Source organism: Fukomys damarensis, unplaced genomic scaffold, assembly GCF_012274545.1.
Source record: "Fukomys damarensis isolate Sample0158 unplaced genomic scaffold, DMR_v1.0_HiC HiC_scaffold_16, whole genome shotgun sequence".
In the NCBI taxonomy this organism is placed as follows: domain Eukaryota; kingdom Metazoa; phylum Chordata; class Mammalia; order Rodentia; family Bathyergidae; genus Fukomys; species Fukomys damarensis.
The window spans coordinates 95,617,847-95,633,366 of record NW_022900928.1 but is presented as its reverse complement, the minus strand read 5'-3'; the positions used below and the strand labels follow the sequence as shown (position 1 = coordinate 95,633,366).

At 36.3% G+C, this 15,520-nt stretch overlaps 2 protein-coding genes across 2 annotated transcripts; both read left to right on the top strand.

Moving 5' to 3' along the window:
- The first annotated feature begins 2,456 nt into the window (after positions 1-2,456).
- On the top strand, positions 2,457-3,563 carry Tas2r3 (taste 2 receptor member 3). Its single transcript, XM_010631643.2, has one exon. The coding sequence runs from the start codon at positions 2,457-2,459 to the stop codon at positions 3,405-3,407; it is 951 nt and encodes a 316-aa protein (XP_010629945.1). The 3' UTR covers positions 3,408-3,563.
- Positions 3,564-7,328: 3,765 nt separating this feature from the next.
- Tas2r4 (taste 2 receptor member 4) lies at positions 7,329-8,485 on the top strand. The gene has a single exon (XM_010631642.2). It carries the CDS (start codon positions 7,575-7,577, stop codon positions 8,472-8,474), a length of 900 nt encoding a protein of 299 aa, XP_010629944.1. The 5' UTR covers positions 7,329-7,574; the 3' UTR covers positions 8,475-8,485.
- Positions 8,486-15,520: the final 7,035 nt, after the last annotated feature.

Here is a 15,520-nt window from a genome sequence, read left to right as displayed (position 1 = left end):
CAGATGTTGATCAATTGTCATTTCCAGAGAACTCTTGTAACAACCAGCTTTCCAAATCTAAGAGTTTCTGGCCATGAGGAGATTCTTTGTTTTCCTATTGACATGATTGCTTTCACTTTTTAAAAAGGGAGAACAACAGGTAGGATGGGATACATTTTTAATACACAGAAGCATTTGGGCCAGGGAGGTAACCAAACAGCACCCTAATCTCTGTGTGTAATGATAGGGCAAGGAAGAACCCTGTCTTCATTCTATTGCTGATGTAAGTTTCCTTTTACTCAAAGTTTGTTCTTTAACATAAACCATGTGATACTGTAAAATTCGCTTTGAATCTTGGTGCATAACAAGATGATACCCAAACATTTTTACTACATACTGTAATGTAAGGAGATTATATTTTATGGTAGTGGCATGAGAGGCCATTGAAGTATTTTAAGTAATGGAATGAAATGACTGGACTGACAGATTAAGAACATCACTCTTATGCCTAAATTGAGGATATATTGTTAGAAAAAAGGGTAGAAGTGGCAAAAAAGGGTGGTTATAAAATAGTATAAATGAGAAAAAAATGGCAATTTAGGCTAGAATGTATGCAATTGAAATGTAAAATTCAAGATATATTTTGTAGTTAAGATGTGTAAGTCATTGTTGAGTGGATATGGGGTAATGGGAAAGGGAAAAAAATCAAGTGTATTCTTAGTGCCTGATTTTAGGAACTGAATAATGTTGCTGTTTTCTGAAAGGGGGAAGATTAAGGGAGAAAGAGAAATGATGTGTTTTTTAAAGGGGGATGTAATTTAACAGGCTTGTTTTGAACATGATAAGTTTGAGTAGAAGGGGTAAAAATAAGATTAGTAAAAACTATGGTCAAATATGAAATTGTGTGTGAAATGTATTCTGATTTGCTGTGTATTCTAAACCTCCTCTTTGAATAATATATAGATAGAAGAATGTTATTATTATATTTCTTCTCTTAAGGAGTTGCAAAGGTAGAAAATTTAATAAATCTTAATCCATAGAATTGAGGTAACAATTCTATGGAAAAATGAATAGAGACAAAGGTAGTTTGTGGGATAGGCCTGCCACTGGAATACATTCTTATTACTGGACTCCCAGAGACTTCTGGAAACCGACCTTATTCTAATTCTGCAGCACAGAGTTCATGAAGCACTTGGGCCAGGTTGTAAAATTGCCTTAATAAAACTGAGAGTGATTAGTGAGGACAGTGTTTATGCCTAGGTACTCTGCAGTTCTCTGTAATCAAATCATACACAATGTAGTGTTGTAACTCCTGAGGCTCACTTGGTTCACATTAGAGATTTTTAGCATCTACCTAGATGAGACTGTATTTCATTCTTTCACATTTATGGTCTGCTACTGTGTGAAGTCTTTTTGAAGAGACTTAAAAATATATCCCTCGATCTGTCATTGGTAATGTTATTGATCTCCCTACTCTATATCTTGTTGGCATTGATTTCCTTCTCCATCCTTCAAACAACATTTTCAAACAGCATTCATCACAACTGATTCATGTTTTTAAAATCAATTTTGTGAAATATACTCTTGGATAGAAAACTGAGTACCACTCAACTACAAATAGTAAAGGGCTTTACTGAGAAGGGGTAATAATGCATCATATTATTGTCAATTGTGGTCAGAATTTGTAAGGCATTTTTTAGGTGAATAATCCTTTTTTATTGGATAAATCTGCATAATCTTTATCAGCCTGAGCTACTGATTAATTAATACAGTGGTCATATACCTAAAAACTCATATTTTGAATAACTTATATGATGAATTTCATTATTCAGATATTCAAATAGTTATGAATTTCTAATGTTGTGGCTCAGTAATAAAGAACTTTGAGACAACACTCCAACGGACAGGTCTTTTAGATCTAATCCAGGACCAGTATTACTGACCTTTATTTAAAGTGCTTTTTACCTGGGTGATGGAAAGTGCCTGCTGGTGAAATTCTGGTATTTCCCCTTTTCTGGGTATGTCTCTTGAGTCCTCCCTCCTGAGGAACAAGAATTCTCACTCTTCAGAGTGATCCTGTGCCTCTTTGGTTCCACTCACATTTCTGTTCTTGTTGGCTCCGATCCTACTTTCATTGAAATTGAGTCCACATCTTCCCCATATTCTTTCTGACTCACATGTCTTCCTTCTCCATGTGACACCAGACACTGCTTCATTTGCATTTTAACAAAGAGCTGCTGAGTTTAGGATCATAGAAATGACAATCCATGTCAACTAGGAAGAGGACAGAGTGACCTGAAATAGCCAGAGAAGATTCACTAAACTGTGGTATGTGGCAGACTAAACTGGGTAGAGATGAGACAGGTACAGTGAAGCAACAGATAGAGGACAGATTCTCTGAAAAAAAAATTCTAATCTGCAAGGACCTAACACACCTAAACAGAAGGAATAAAGATCAAGGCTGGCTAATTGCTGACATGTTGGAACTAGCTGAGTGGGTGTTCCTGGTCCTGATTGTCGCACAGTTTATTCTTGGAAATCTGGGGAATGGTTTCATTGAGTTGGTCAATGGCAGCAGCTGGTTCAAGAGCAAGAGAATCTCTTTGTCTGACTTTGTCATCACCATCCTGGCCCTCTCCAGGATCATTTTGTTATGGATTATCTTCATTGATGGTGTTTTAATAGTTTTCTTTTTCCACTTGCATGTTTCGGGGACACTAATGCGAATTATTGATATTTTCTGGACATTTGTAAACAACCTGAACATTTGGTTTATCACTTGCCTTGGTGTCCTCTATTGCTTGAAAATTGCCAACTACTCCCACCCCATATTTCTCTGGCTAAAGTGGAGAGTTTCCAAGGTGGTTGTATGGATGCTATTGAGTGCACTGCTCTTATCCTGTGTCCGTACCATGTCTCTGATCAATGAATTTAAGCTCTATTTTTCCTTCAGTGGAATTGACAGCAAAGGAAACATGACTGAATACTTCAGGGAGAAGAGACATGAATATGATCTGATGCATGTTCTTGGGACTCTGTGGAATCTCCCTCCCTTAGTTGTGTGTCTGATCTCCTACTTTCTACTCCTCTTCTCTTTAGGGAAGCACATGCGACAGATGGAGCAAAATGGCATCAATTCCAGAGATAGAGGCACTGAGACTCACAAGAGGGCCATCAGAATCATCCTCTCCTTCCTCTTATTCTTCCTATTTTACTTTATTTCCTTTTTAATTTTTTCATTCAGTCGTTTTGTACCCCAACGTAAGATGTCTGTGATGATTGGTGAGGTAATTACAATGTTGAATCCTGCTGCCCACTCATTTATTCTAATTCTGGGCAACAAAAAGCTGAAACAGTCATTTTTGGCAATGTTGCCGTGTAAGTCTGGTCATCTGCATCCTGGATCTACAGAATCCTTTTCCCCATAGACTAGCAGAGGACATGGGATGGAGCCCTGGAGTCCTGGCCTGGCTCAAGACTAAGGGCTCTTGCTGCTCCTCCCATGGCACCAGTTCTGTCCCATCAATAGCAGAGAGACATTGCCCTCTTCACCCTTGGTCCTACCTAGTTGTAGGCAAAAGTACCATTTCCCACAGCTTTTCTCTAAAGCATTGTTTTGGAGTAGTAAAACCGTCTTGGGAAATGTCAGTGTAGTAAGAATGCTCACAATACAGATCTGGAGCTGTATTTTAATAACCATCAGCTTAACATAATGAGTCTGTATATTAGTTTCAAATTTAATACTGATGTAAATAGAGTTGTGGACTTCAGGAAAAGATCAAAAGCTTTGCAGTTATGTAGATGTACATTTGAATTCTGGTTATTGTCAACTTTTAAAGATTTTTGGCCTTAGATGAGTTACTTGTCTGATGGTGACTTTTCTCACTTTAAAATGTGGAATATAAAATTAACTTTGCAGCATATTAGAAATTCATAAAACAATGTGTGCCATCATTTTAGCACAGTGTGTTGTATCAAGTGCTGAATTAAGTGAAGGCTGTTATTTCAACTAACAGTGATTGTGCAGCAACAACAATTGCCACAAGATAGCAATCTTCACAAAACAATTATTGGATGAAGAAAGCAGTGGGATGAAAATGAAGACCCTGGTATTTCATTATCTTTTTATTAAAGTAAATTTCCAAAGGATTTAAAAAAATTTTTAGATTGGACAAGAGAGTAAATATGCCTGTTTGTCCTCTTATCTCTCCTCCCTCCTATCTTTCTACCAAGATGCATATCTGTTTTTGAAATTACAGTTTTAGCACCTGTAATATATGTAGTTTGTAGCTTAATTGATACTCTTTAAATAGAAATACATAGGCATTGATTTACTTCCTGTCATTGTACAATTTTGCAGGTCAATGAGATGATTGTTTTTAAACTTTTGAACGCATTCAGTGTGACAGAGACACAGCACTTTTGAATGTGAATTTCTAGGACTAATGTGGCTTTCAACAGTGATAGCGAACCTTTTAGAGCTTTCAGTGATAACAAACAGCTGGCCGCTGTATGTGTTCCATATGTTTGCCAGCAGTACTTTAAAGTGTCAGGAGTTATAATTGAGAATATAGACCTGAAATCCAAACAGCCTAGGCTCAAAATTCTGGTCCTGGCCCTTACGTACTGCATAATCTTGAGGAAGGTTCTTACCATCTCTAGATGTTGCTTTCCTAATTTGTAAAGTGGAACTAGTAACCCTGTTTGTATAGTGGTGTTAAAAGGAATGAATGAATTAGCATGTGAATAATGCTTAGAATACTACATGGAATAAGCAATAAATATTACAGTGATTGTTGGTATTTGTTGTTTTGTGAAGGGAGGTGTATTTTGACCTAGCATGGAGGATCATCTTGTTACTTGACATTTAGTCTCATGTAACCAGATTAATTTTAGATTTTTTTCTGGGATATAAACATTTATTTTTAAAATTATAGGAATGTACAAATGTGTTTTGGTTGTCTTTTAAGTTGATGCTTGCCTCTTGAAGCTGCTAGGAAAATTCCTAATTTTTGACTCAATTTAAAGTTTCCTGTAGAAAAACTAACTGCTGAAAACTAAAGAATAATTAAGATTCATTTATAATTCAAAAGTAAAAGGAATCCTATAACTGGTATTTCTCTCCACCTCATAGTTCTGTAATTAATTAAAAATCTTTGCTAATTTTCAGCATGGAAGTTTCACTGTGGAAATCCATGTTGTCTTGATCAACATCTGCTTTGTCCATCCTGACCCCATGCTCTGTACCTCAGCCTCCCTCACCCACTCTGGAACTTCTTCCTGCTTTTTGTTATTTTGACAACTTCTCTTCCTACCTCTGACCTTTCGGTTCTTTAAACGTAACCTGAGCTCCCAATTCTGCCTAATGATTTAAGTGTTAGGATTTTCCTCTCATCAAACAAACATAAAACTTCACTAGAGGTTTGATTTAGCCTATCATTAGCTATCTACTGCTCATTTCACTAGCTCCTGAAGTGTTAGTGCAAGGTGCAGAATTTTCTCTGAGGGAGTCTGATATGAAAACTCATTTGGTCCTAGAGACAAAATGTGGTGTGCCCTCTCAATTCCAGATTCCCAGCTTCAGAGAAGTTTGGAGGTGACCTCCAGGAAATATAATCAGATCTAATTACCTGACTTCAGCTGTGTGTGGACTGAAAGTTGGGTGTGGGAGTGGGGATTTGGGCCTGGTGGTGGATGAGTTGCTGAGGCAAGGAGTTTATCTGTTGCTAGAGGCATAATGATGAGAAGTCTAGCTATTTTGGAAAGGATTTGGTCTTTTCAATCCATCAGGGGACATGGCTAATCTGCAAGCTCCTCACTGATCCCAGGGGAAGATCGTGTCTTAGGCCCGGTTTTTAGAAGTCTTAACAATACCATCTTTACTTTCAATTAATTAGTTTCCATTTGTAAACCCCTTAAGATTTGTACCCCACCCCCCCAGGTATCCAGGTATGTGTGATTGAGCCTATTCCCTGAGATACATTTTCCAGCCCTCATTTTATTTATTTATTTATTTTGAAATCTCACTAATTTGCCTTTGCTGGGCTGGAATTTACAATCTTCCTGCCTCAGTTTACTAAATAGCTAGAATTACAAGCATTGTGCACTGTGCTAGGTAATCCTTTAAGATTCTACCTTGAAGCAAAGTATGAGCATATGAATTGTCTTTGGATTTGGAGTCCAGTTACATCCTAAAACCCATGTTTTCTCCAGACACATCTATTCTTTTGTATATTGTTGGAGCTTTAACATATGAGTCAATATAATTTACGACAGTAGTTCATGAGACCTTCCAGATGTCCATTAGAGTACTAAGTTCCTTTTATGGCAGCCATAAAAAAAATGCTTCTCAGATAATGATGGCCCCATTTATTTATTTCATTCTGTTTACCTGTTTAACTGACCTGAGCATTAGTTTTATATAAAAATCTTCTGTAAGCCCCTAAGCTCTAGCTTAAGGTTTTTTCCCCCAGGCTTGCCATCTTGTCTGAAAGGTCTTCTTTGGGACCTCTTTGTCATATGTTAGCTCCTTCCTGTCTATTCATATATTGTGCTTCATCTTGATGTCACTTTGAAAAATGTATTTGGCCATATCCAGGATTGCACCTTGGTTTTAAGGTGCTTGGTTTCTACCTTCTTGAATAGATGAGAGGCCATACTCATTCTTGCACTTATTTGTGGTTCTCCGTAATATCATTTGCTAGACATATTGTACCCTTTACTATCTGAGCAATTACAAAGAAATTAGGTAATGAAACTACAGATGTTTGGTCCCAAAAATTATAACTAAGGCATATGTATCTTTTACTAGAGTACTTTGACTGATAGAGTTTAAGGAAAAATAGTCACATGTGATATAAGCATAGATATAGATTTATAAAGGAGACATATGAAAGGCCTTTGCTTTTGCTGTGTAAAACAACACAATATAGTACAGTTTATGTATATAGCTACTGAAGAAATGCAAAGAAATTATCATGAAAGGATTAGATTAAGTGAGATGGAATCAGGTCCTAGATAATTATAAATCACTGAAGGTACTAAGGGATAAAGAAGAGGCATTGGCATGGCCAGAATGAAAATTAGAGAAAATGGCTGCAGCATCAACAAATTACAAAGGAGACAGAAGTCATCTATGGATATGTAAATGGAAAATGGGTGGGTAGGAGCGGCATGAGGAATTCCACCATATTCTGTGATTCCACCATATTCTATGCTATTATAGAACAGCAACAGACACAATATTGGATTAGAGCTTTGTGATTTGAAGTTCTTGGAGCCTCCCATGACTCGCTTTACCCACTCTGCTCTTGGGAAGAATAGACTCCCAGGTTCATCCAGGCTTGTTCAATGGTAACCAGGCATTTCTAAGTAAAAAGAAATAGGAATGAAGAAACAGTAATGCAATCCCTGGAAGATTTGCATCTCAGTAAAAGCAGCTGGCTTTTAGAACACACATGGCTTATTTGCCATGTGGAGGAGAAATACAAAAGGAGACATGCTTCCTAGCTGGATACTGGTGCCTGCTTATACATTTCAGTATTTCTCCCGGTCCAGCATCAACACGACCACTGCTGAATCCCCCATGAGTGAAGATGCTTCAGGTGGTCTACTTATTTTTTATTATTACCTCAGTTGTTTTAAATTTTGTAGGGATGATTATGAATCTGCTTATTACAGTGGTCATTTATAAGACCTGGGTAAAAAGTCATAGAATCTCTTCTTCTGAGAAGATACTATTCAGTTTGTGCATCAGCAGGTTTCTTATGCTGGGATTGTTTCTACTGAACCTTTTCTACTTCATTGCTTCAAAGTCTGAAAGATCAGTCTACCTTTCCACATTTTTTGTGTTGTTTTGGAGGTTTTTGGACTCCAGCAGTCTCTGGTTTGTGACCTTGCTCAACTGCTTATATTGTGTGAAGATTACTAATTTCCAAAACTCAGTGTTTCTCCTGCTGAAACGGATTATTTCCCAAAAGATCACCAGACTTCTCCTGACTTGTATGTTGATTTCTGCCATCACCACCCTCCTATATTTTGTGCTCAGACAGATAACACATTTCCCTAAATTTGTGACTGGGAGAAATGGCACATTATTTGACTTGAATGAAGGCATTTTGACTTTGTTGGTCTCTTTAGTCTTGAGCACATTATTCCAGTTTATCCTTAATGTGACTTCTGCATCTCTGTTAATACATTCCTTGAGGAGACATGTACAGAGGATGGAGAGAAACTCCACTGGCATTTGGAATCCCCAAACTGAAGCTCACGTAGGCGCTATGAAGCTGATGATCTTTTTCCTTATCTTCTATGTTCCATATTCAGCTGCTACTCTGCTCTGTTATCTTCCTTCATATACAAGAATGGACCCTGGAGTCAGAGCCATTTGTGTGATTACTTCCTCTCTTTATCCTCCAGGACATTCTGTTCTCATCATTCTCACACATCCTCAACTGAAAACAAAAGCAAAGAAGATTCTCTGTTTCAAAAAGTAGTGGAATTTCATTTAGTTAACATTGGCTGGGCTCATCTCATGATTTGAGAGCAAGATTTTATGTTAGTGGTTTTCCCAATGATTGAAGAATTTATCTTTGTGACCCCTTATCTGACATTCTAGGCTTTTGCATGCTTATGTTTCAGATAATTCTGCAGTTTTTGCTAATATTTTAAAACAAGTATGTCCTGTAAGGAACTTTTTTGAGGCATTGCTTATGTATTTGCTATAGCCCAGTGGTGGCGAACCTATGGCATGTGTGTTGTTTTTGTTTTGAGACAAAAAAAATGTTAATGTATGAGTTGTTTTTTTCTAAACTAAAACCTCAGTATTCAGGTTTAATGGCAGTGTTGGCACTTTTTGATAAATAAGTGGGGTTGGGGTTACAGTTTGGGTACCCTTTTCTAAAAGGTCTACCAGGACTGATATAGCCATTGTATTCCTGGCTAATAGAAGTCACCACATTGCTCCATTAGCTACCGAAGTGCATTTAATGGGAGGTTCCCTCAAATTAAGGAATACATCATGGTGCACATTACTTAAATTGTTTTCATTTTAACTAGAGAGCCCTGACTAAGGGGTCAGCAATAGGTAAGTGGTTATTGAAAGCCAGTAGACTGGCTTACAGTTTAGCAAGGGGGGGTGCAGAAAGAAAAGAGAAATAAAGGCTACAAAGAAAAAAAAGAAGAAAGAAACATTAAAAAGAAATACGTATACATTGTGAAAAAAGACAGGCAAAAGGTCTTCATATTTATTGAGTGAGAATAAATGAGCTATTACTGCTAAGAAACCTAGCATTGAATTTCTAGGCTAGATACGGAAAGGAGAAAGGGTCAGATTTTATAAGTGGAGGGATGTGATGAATAATGATGAAGCCAAACCCAAAATAATTCCATGGACCTTGAAATACAGAGATAGTTTAAGGTTGAAGGCAAGTTCCAAATACTGAAGTTGGCATCATAGAGTAAAATTTTATAGAGTACTGTATCTTGCCATATGATACAGAATTCATTGGAAAGCCAAGAGCAGCCATTGGACTGGTAGTAGGAGTGCTTGACTTTGATGAACTTATTTCATTGGTTTCTGCATTTATGCACAGCACAGTCCTCCAAGAGAACAATTTCTGGGACTGGGACAATAATAGGACTATGGCTACAGAGGAACAAGAGTATGAAAATGGGATGTTAACAAATTTAGAAATGGGAGTGGAAAATTAATTAAAGTTATGTAATTTAAAAACTGCTTATGTAATTTTTATAAAATGCTTATAGAATCTCACATCTCAAAATAAATAAGTCTTAAAAGTTTACAAATTGCCTGACCTTTTCTGTTCTGGCCTCTAGAATCTTGACTGCAATATTCAGTATTCATAAATTCAATATTCATAAAAGCTTTCTGAACCAACATTTTATAGTATGAAACTTGTCATGTTAGAATCTTTTTTCAATTTTTTCCCCATTAAGTTTATTGGTATGATTAAAGCAAACAATACAGTTACATGTATCATTGGGATCTTGTACTTTTACATGATATGTCTTGGTTCTTACTTTTTCCCCATTCCCTTGCCCTCCCTTCACCCCCTTCATCCTTCCCTATTTACAAAGACTTTGTTTCCATTTTTTTCCCACATTTTTTTCTTTTCCTTTATTTCCCTTCCCCTCCCCTTTCCACCTCCCCTTTAACAATTTTCTTCCTATTTCACACTATCAATTATACCATTTGAACCATATTTACACTTTTAGTTTTTCACACCAGAGAAACTATTTGGTATTTACCCAAGTGTGTGTCCTGTTGTCATGTTAGAATCTTAAGATCAAGAGATAAATTACTGAGAGTAATGTATACAAGAACTCTAAATGAGTAGCAGAAGTCTTCATGGGCCCCCCAATGTTTGTTCTTTCTCCTCTCTTCCACAGTAATCAGATTCTTAGCTGTCCAGAATTATGGCAGCTAAATTATATTTTATAGCTTCATTTTATAAGCAAGTGCTGTATTGCCACATGATCAAGTTCTGTTGATAGAGTTAGTAGAGGTGATATATGATTTCTAGATTCGCCTTTAGAGCATGACATCCTTTCCCATTTCTTCTCTTTTTTTGCCCATGGGTTAGAATACCAGTGTATTGATTGCCCATCCTGGACCTGAGGCAATTGCTTGGGAATGGTGGAGTTGTTATCCAGCCCAGAATTGGCTGTGTGGTTTCTGACATGGTGGAGTTGCCCAGTTCTGGACTGCTTATGTCTGAATTCTAGGATTGTTCATGGGAAACATCTCCATGCAGGAACTCTGCTTTTATATCTGTTACCTCTGTCAAAAACTTATGCCTTACCATAACTCCATACAATAACAACTGTCTTTATGATGAAATAGTACATAATTGCTTCTCATAGTCAACGAGCATTTTTATGACCTGCTAAATAAAATTTTAAAAATATGCAGTATGTTACCATTTTTTATAGAAATATGTACATCTGAACAAAAGTTTAAAAGGAAATATATAAAAATACAAAGAGTAATTTATTTTAGGTTGAAAATTTTGAGTAGTATTCTTTACATTTTCTAAATTTTCTATTATGAATCAGTAAAAACATACCTTAAATGGATACAGTCTATCACCCACCTAACAATCTTATTTTTTCACTCTTTTAAAGAAATTAATGGATTAATCGGTTTCCTTTTGGCGATTTGTATAAGTACATGGCATACTTTCGTCATTTTCATCCCCTGTCATCCTTGTATCCCCACTCTCCTCCACTAGTTTCACATTTTGGGAGAGGTTTCAATGCCTGTAATGTATTTTGCTCATATTTATTCCCTTTATTACCCACTCTACACTCCCTTCCTCTTGTCTAATAATAATCTCCTTTTTCTGTTCTTGTCATCTTTTTCAGATTTTACATATTATGAAGAACATATGATGTTTATTTGAGTTTGGTTTATTTTGCTGAACACAGTGGTCTCCAGATCCACCCATTTTCATACAGATGACAGAATTTTGTCTTTACTTGTGGCTGAATAATACCACATTGGGTATATATGCTACATTTTATTTATCTGTTCATTTATTGATAGGCACCTAGATTGGTTCCATATCTTGGCTATTGTGAATTGTGCTTCAATAAACATTGGTATGCAGGTATCCCTTTAGTATGCCAATTTTAATTGCTACCAGTATATATGAAGGAGTGGCATAGCAGGGTCAAAGGGTAGCTTTAGTTTTAGTTGAGAAACCCATAATGGTTTTAATAATTTACATTTCTACCAGCTGTGTAGATTTCTTTTTTCCCCTGCATCCTTAACAGCATATTTGTTTTTTGTATTACTGATAGCCGTTCTGATTGGAGTGAGATTGAATCTCAATGTATTTTTGATTTTCATTTCCTTAATGACAGAATGTTGAACACCTTTTCATATATTTATTGCAATTTGTACTTCTTATTTTGAGAAGTATCTGCTCAATTCATTTGCCCATTTATTGATTAGACTATTTGATTTTTTGATCTTAAGGTTTTTGGGTTCTTTACATAGTCTAGATATCAGCCCTCTGTTGAAAGAGTAGCTGGTAAAGATTTTCTCCTGTTCTGTAGGCTGCCTCTTCACTCCATTAATTGTTGCCCTGGCTGTGCAGAAACTTTAATTTTATGTAGTCCAATTTGTTGATTCTTGTGATTATTTCTTGTCCTGTTGGAGTCCTATTCAGGAAGTACTTGCCTGTGCCTGTGGCTTCAAGTGTTTCCCCTGTTTTGTTTTGGCAGTTTCAAAGTTTCAGATCTTATTATACCTATGTCTTGTATCTATTTTCAATTGATTTTTGTGCAGGATGAGAGATAGAGATAGAATTTCAGTTGTCTAAAAGTGGATATGCAGTTTTTCCAGCACCATTTGTTAAGGATGCTCTCTCTTAGCCACACATGGTAGTGCACTCCTGTAATCTTAGCCCTTTAGTATGCTGAGACAGGAGAATTGCAAGTTTCAGCCCAGCCTGGGCAACTTAGCAAGATCTTGTATCAAAATAAAAAATAAAACAGGGCTGGGGATGTATCTCAGTATACAGGCCCTAGGCTCAATTTCCAGTACTAAAAAACAAAACAAAAAAAAAAGTTGTCTTTTCTCCAGTGTATAATTTTAGCTCTTTGTACAGAATCAGAAGGCTCTCACTGTTTGGGTATGTTTCTGTGTCTTCTATTCTGTTCTCTTGGTTTTTATGTCTACTTTTGTGCCAGTATCATGTTGTTTTTGTTAATATGGTTATGAGGTAGAAATTAAAATTAGGTATTGTGATGCCTCCAGTCTTGCTCTTTCTGCTTAGGATTGGCTATGATGGGTGTTTCATGTTTCATTTGAATTTTTGGATTTTTTTTCTAGTTCTGTGAAGAAAGTCATTACTATTTTGATGGGGATTGCATTGAAACCGTAGGTTGCTTTTGGTATTAATTCTGCTAATCCATGAACATGGGAATTCTTTCCATCTTTTGGTGTCTTCAATTTCTTCTTTAGTGTTGTAATATTTTCTTGTAGAGGGCTTTCATCTCCTTTATTAGATCGATCCCTTGGCATATTTATTTATTAATTTTTTGGTAGCAGAGATTGAAGCCAGGACCTTGCTCTTGCCAGGGAGGCACTGTGCCACTGAGCTACATTTCTGGTCCTTCCTTTGACCTTTTAAAAAAGATATTGCAAATAGAACTGTTTTCCTGATTTTTTTATCAGCTAGTCCACTATTGATGTATAGTAAAACTGTTAATTTTTTATGTTGATTTTTATAGCCTATTACATTGCTGAATTCAGTTATCAGCTCTAAAAGTCTTTTGGTGGAGTTGACAAGGCTCTTTATTTTAAATACTTAAATCCTTCATTTCCTTCTGTTCTCTGGCTAGTGCAGAAAGAGTGTTAAAACTCCTTATTTTTTATTTTTATTTATTTATTTTTTTGGTACCAGGGATCAAACTCGAGTTTTTGTGCTTGCAAGGCATGTGGCAGAACCACTGAGCTAAATCCCTGTCCCAAAACTCCTTATTAAGAAGATTCATTTTCTAAGTAGGGGAGTGGTGCCAAGTCATTGTCTGAATAATGTTGTACAATATCCACCACCCACTGTGTTAGCTGTAACTCAGGGACATGCCATTTACCTTCCAGCTGTTGTATGAGCTGCATTGTTATGTTATTGGCTCCTCACAACCTTTTTGGTAATATGTATATGCTCTATATATAGTTGACAAAATTGAGGGACAAAGAAGCTAAGTAAATAATAGTAGAGCTAGAAGGGTCTAAGCCAGGGCTCCAAGTAAAGTCTCTGACTCTAAACTCCAGTTTTATTCTATTATATCACAATCTGGATAGAAAGGCATACAGAGTGAAATCCTTCTCAATAAACAGCTTTATTTTCTACCATAAGAAGATATTAAAAATGATACCTGAAGTAGCATATATCCAACCTGGAGACCCACCCAGGGCTGTCCATGCATTTATCAGAGGATGTGAGGATAGAAACAGAAACTCAGTTCATCCTGAGTTTTCAGACTGTGACTGATAGACTTTAGGTACCTCATGATTTTATTGAAAGTAGTGCTTGTGAAGAGAAATAACCAAGAAAAGAAAGAAAAATGACATTAATTAGATGACATTATTTGCTAGGGAACAAGGTAGTTGTGTTCTTTTAGCATCACACAGTCCAGAGGTAAACATTATCATCTTTATTATAGAGAAGAACCAAAATTCAGAGAAGTTATGAATTAATTGACTGGTCTGTAGCTTTAACTAGATGAGTTGAGAGACAAATTAAAATCTACTTGTCTTCAAAACACATTGCTTTTCTACACGTGGCTTTGTTTATAAATTCCTTTAACAGAAAGCCATGTGCTTTGTGTCCCATCAAGATCTGGTACTATCATGAACCTCTAGGTACTTTTCCTCAGTGCAACTGATATCTAGAACTCTTAGGGTGCTGATTGTGTTGCTAAGGAAACATCCTTAGCATAATGTTGCAGCATTATGGGAACAACTCTATGCCCTAAGTCTCCTCTGGAAAAGCACAATTCTCAAGTTGCTAAAAATGTAACAGTATAAATTGTTAATGAATTTCTGAGTTTTGACTTTTAAAAAATAAAGTTTTATTTATTTATTTTTTTATTTTATAGAAATGTTGCAAAGTGAGTATAGAGAGTGAATATTTTATTTGTCCAGTATCCTGTAATGTTGGGACCAGGCTACACTTTTCAAAACTAGAAATTACTATTGGTACATTACTATTAATTACACTACAGACTTTATTCAAATTTCATCAGTATTTTTCACCAGTATCCTGTTTTTTGTTCCAGAATACCACCATTGCATTTAGTTGTCACATCACCTTAGTCTCCATTAATTTAACATTGTTTCTTAGCTTTCCTAGTTTTTCATTACCTAAAGTTTTTTTTTTTTTTTTTTTTTTTTTAAATTGTACCTTTACAGTTTTGAAGGTTTTCGGTCAGGCATTTTGTAGACAGTCTTTCCATTTGGCCATGTCTGTTGTTTCTCTTGTAGACTGAAGTGATGGGGTTTTGGAGAAGAGTACCACAGAAGTAAAGTGTGCTGGTGTCCCTGGTGATGGCCACTTTGATTACTGGTTAAAATGGAACAGAGGCCTGGCACAGGAAGTCATTTAGTACATACTTGCCAAGTACTTATTTGCCAATGTTGTATTTTCTTTATAACATGAGGTGCCTGATTTTGCCACTGTTCCAATCCTGGGAATTTCATATTTAGGTTTTGTGGAATTATAGGGTGAAAATGGGTTTCAGGAGATGGTGCTATAGGGTCTCCAGACTTTAGTTACTTTCTTTGGAAGGTCAGTCTCTGTCTCTGCACCTGATCTTAGGTTCCAGGCTAGCTTCATATAGATGCAAGCTGGGATGCTACCTTCAAAATCTTTTCTTCTGTTCTATACAAGGAAGTGGATTTCCAAAGGACAGTGACTGAATCTGAGAAAGGAAATGTTCTACTATGATACTGCTAACAATGATTTCATTCTTTTTTATGTCTAAAATTTGTGTGTGTGTGTTTTCTTGA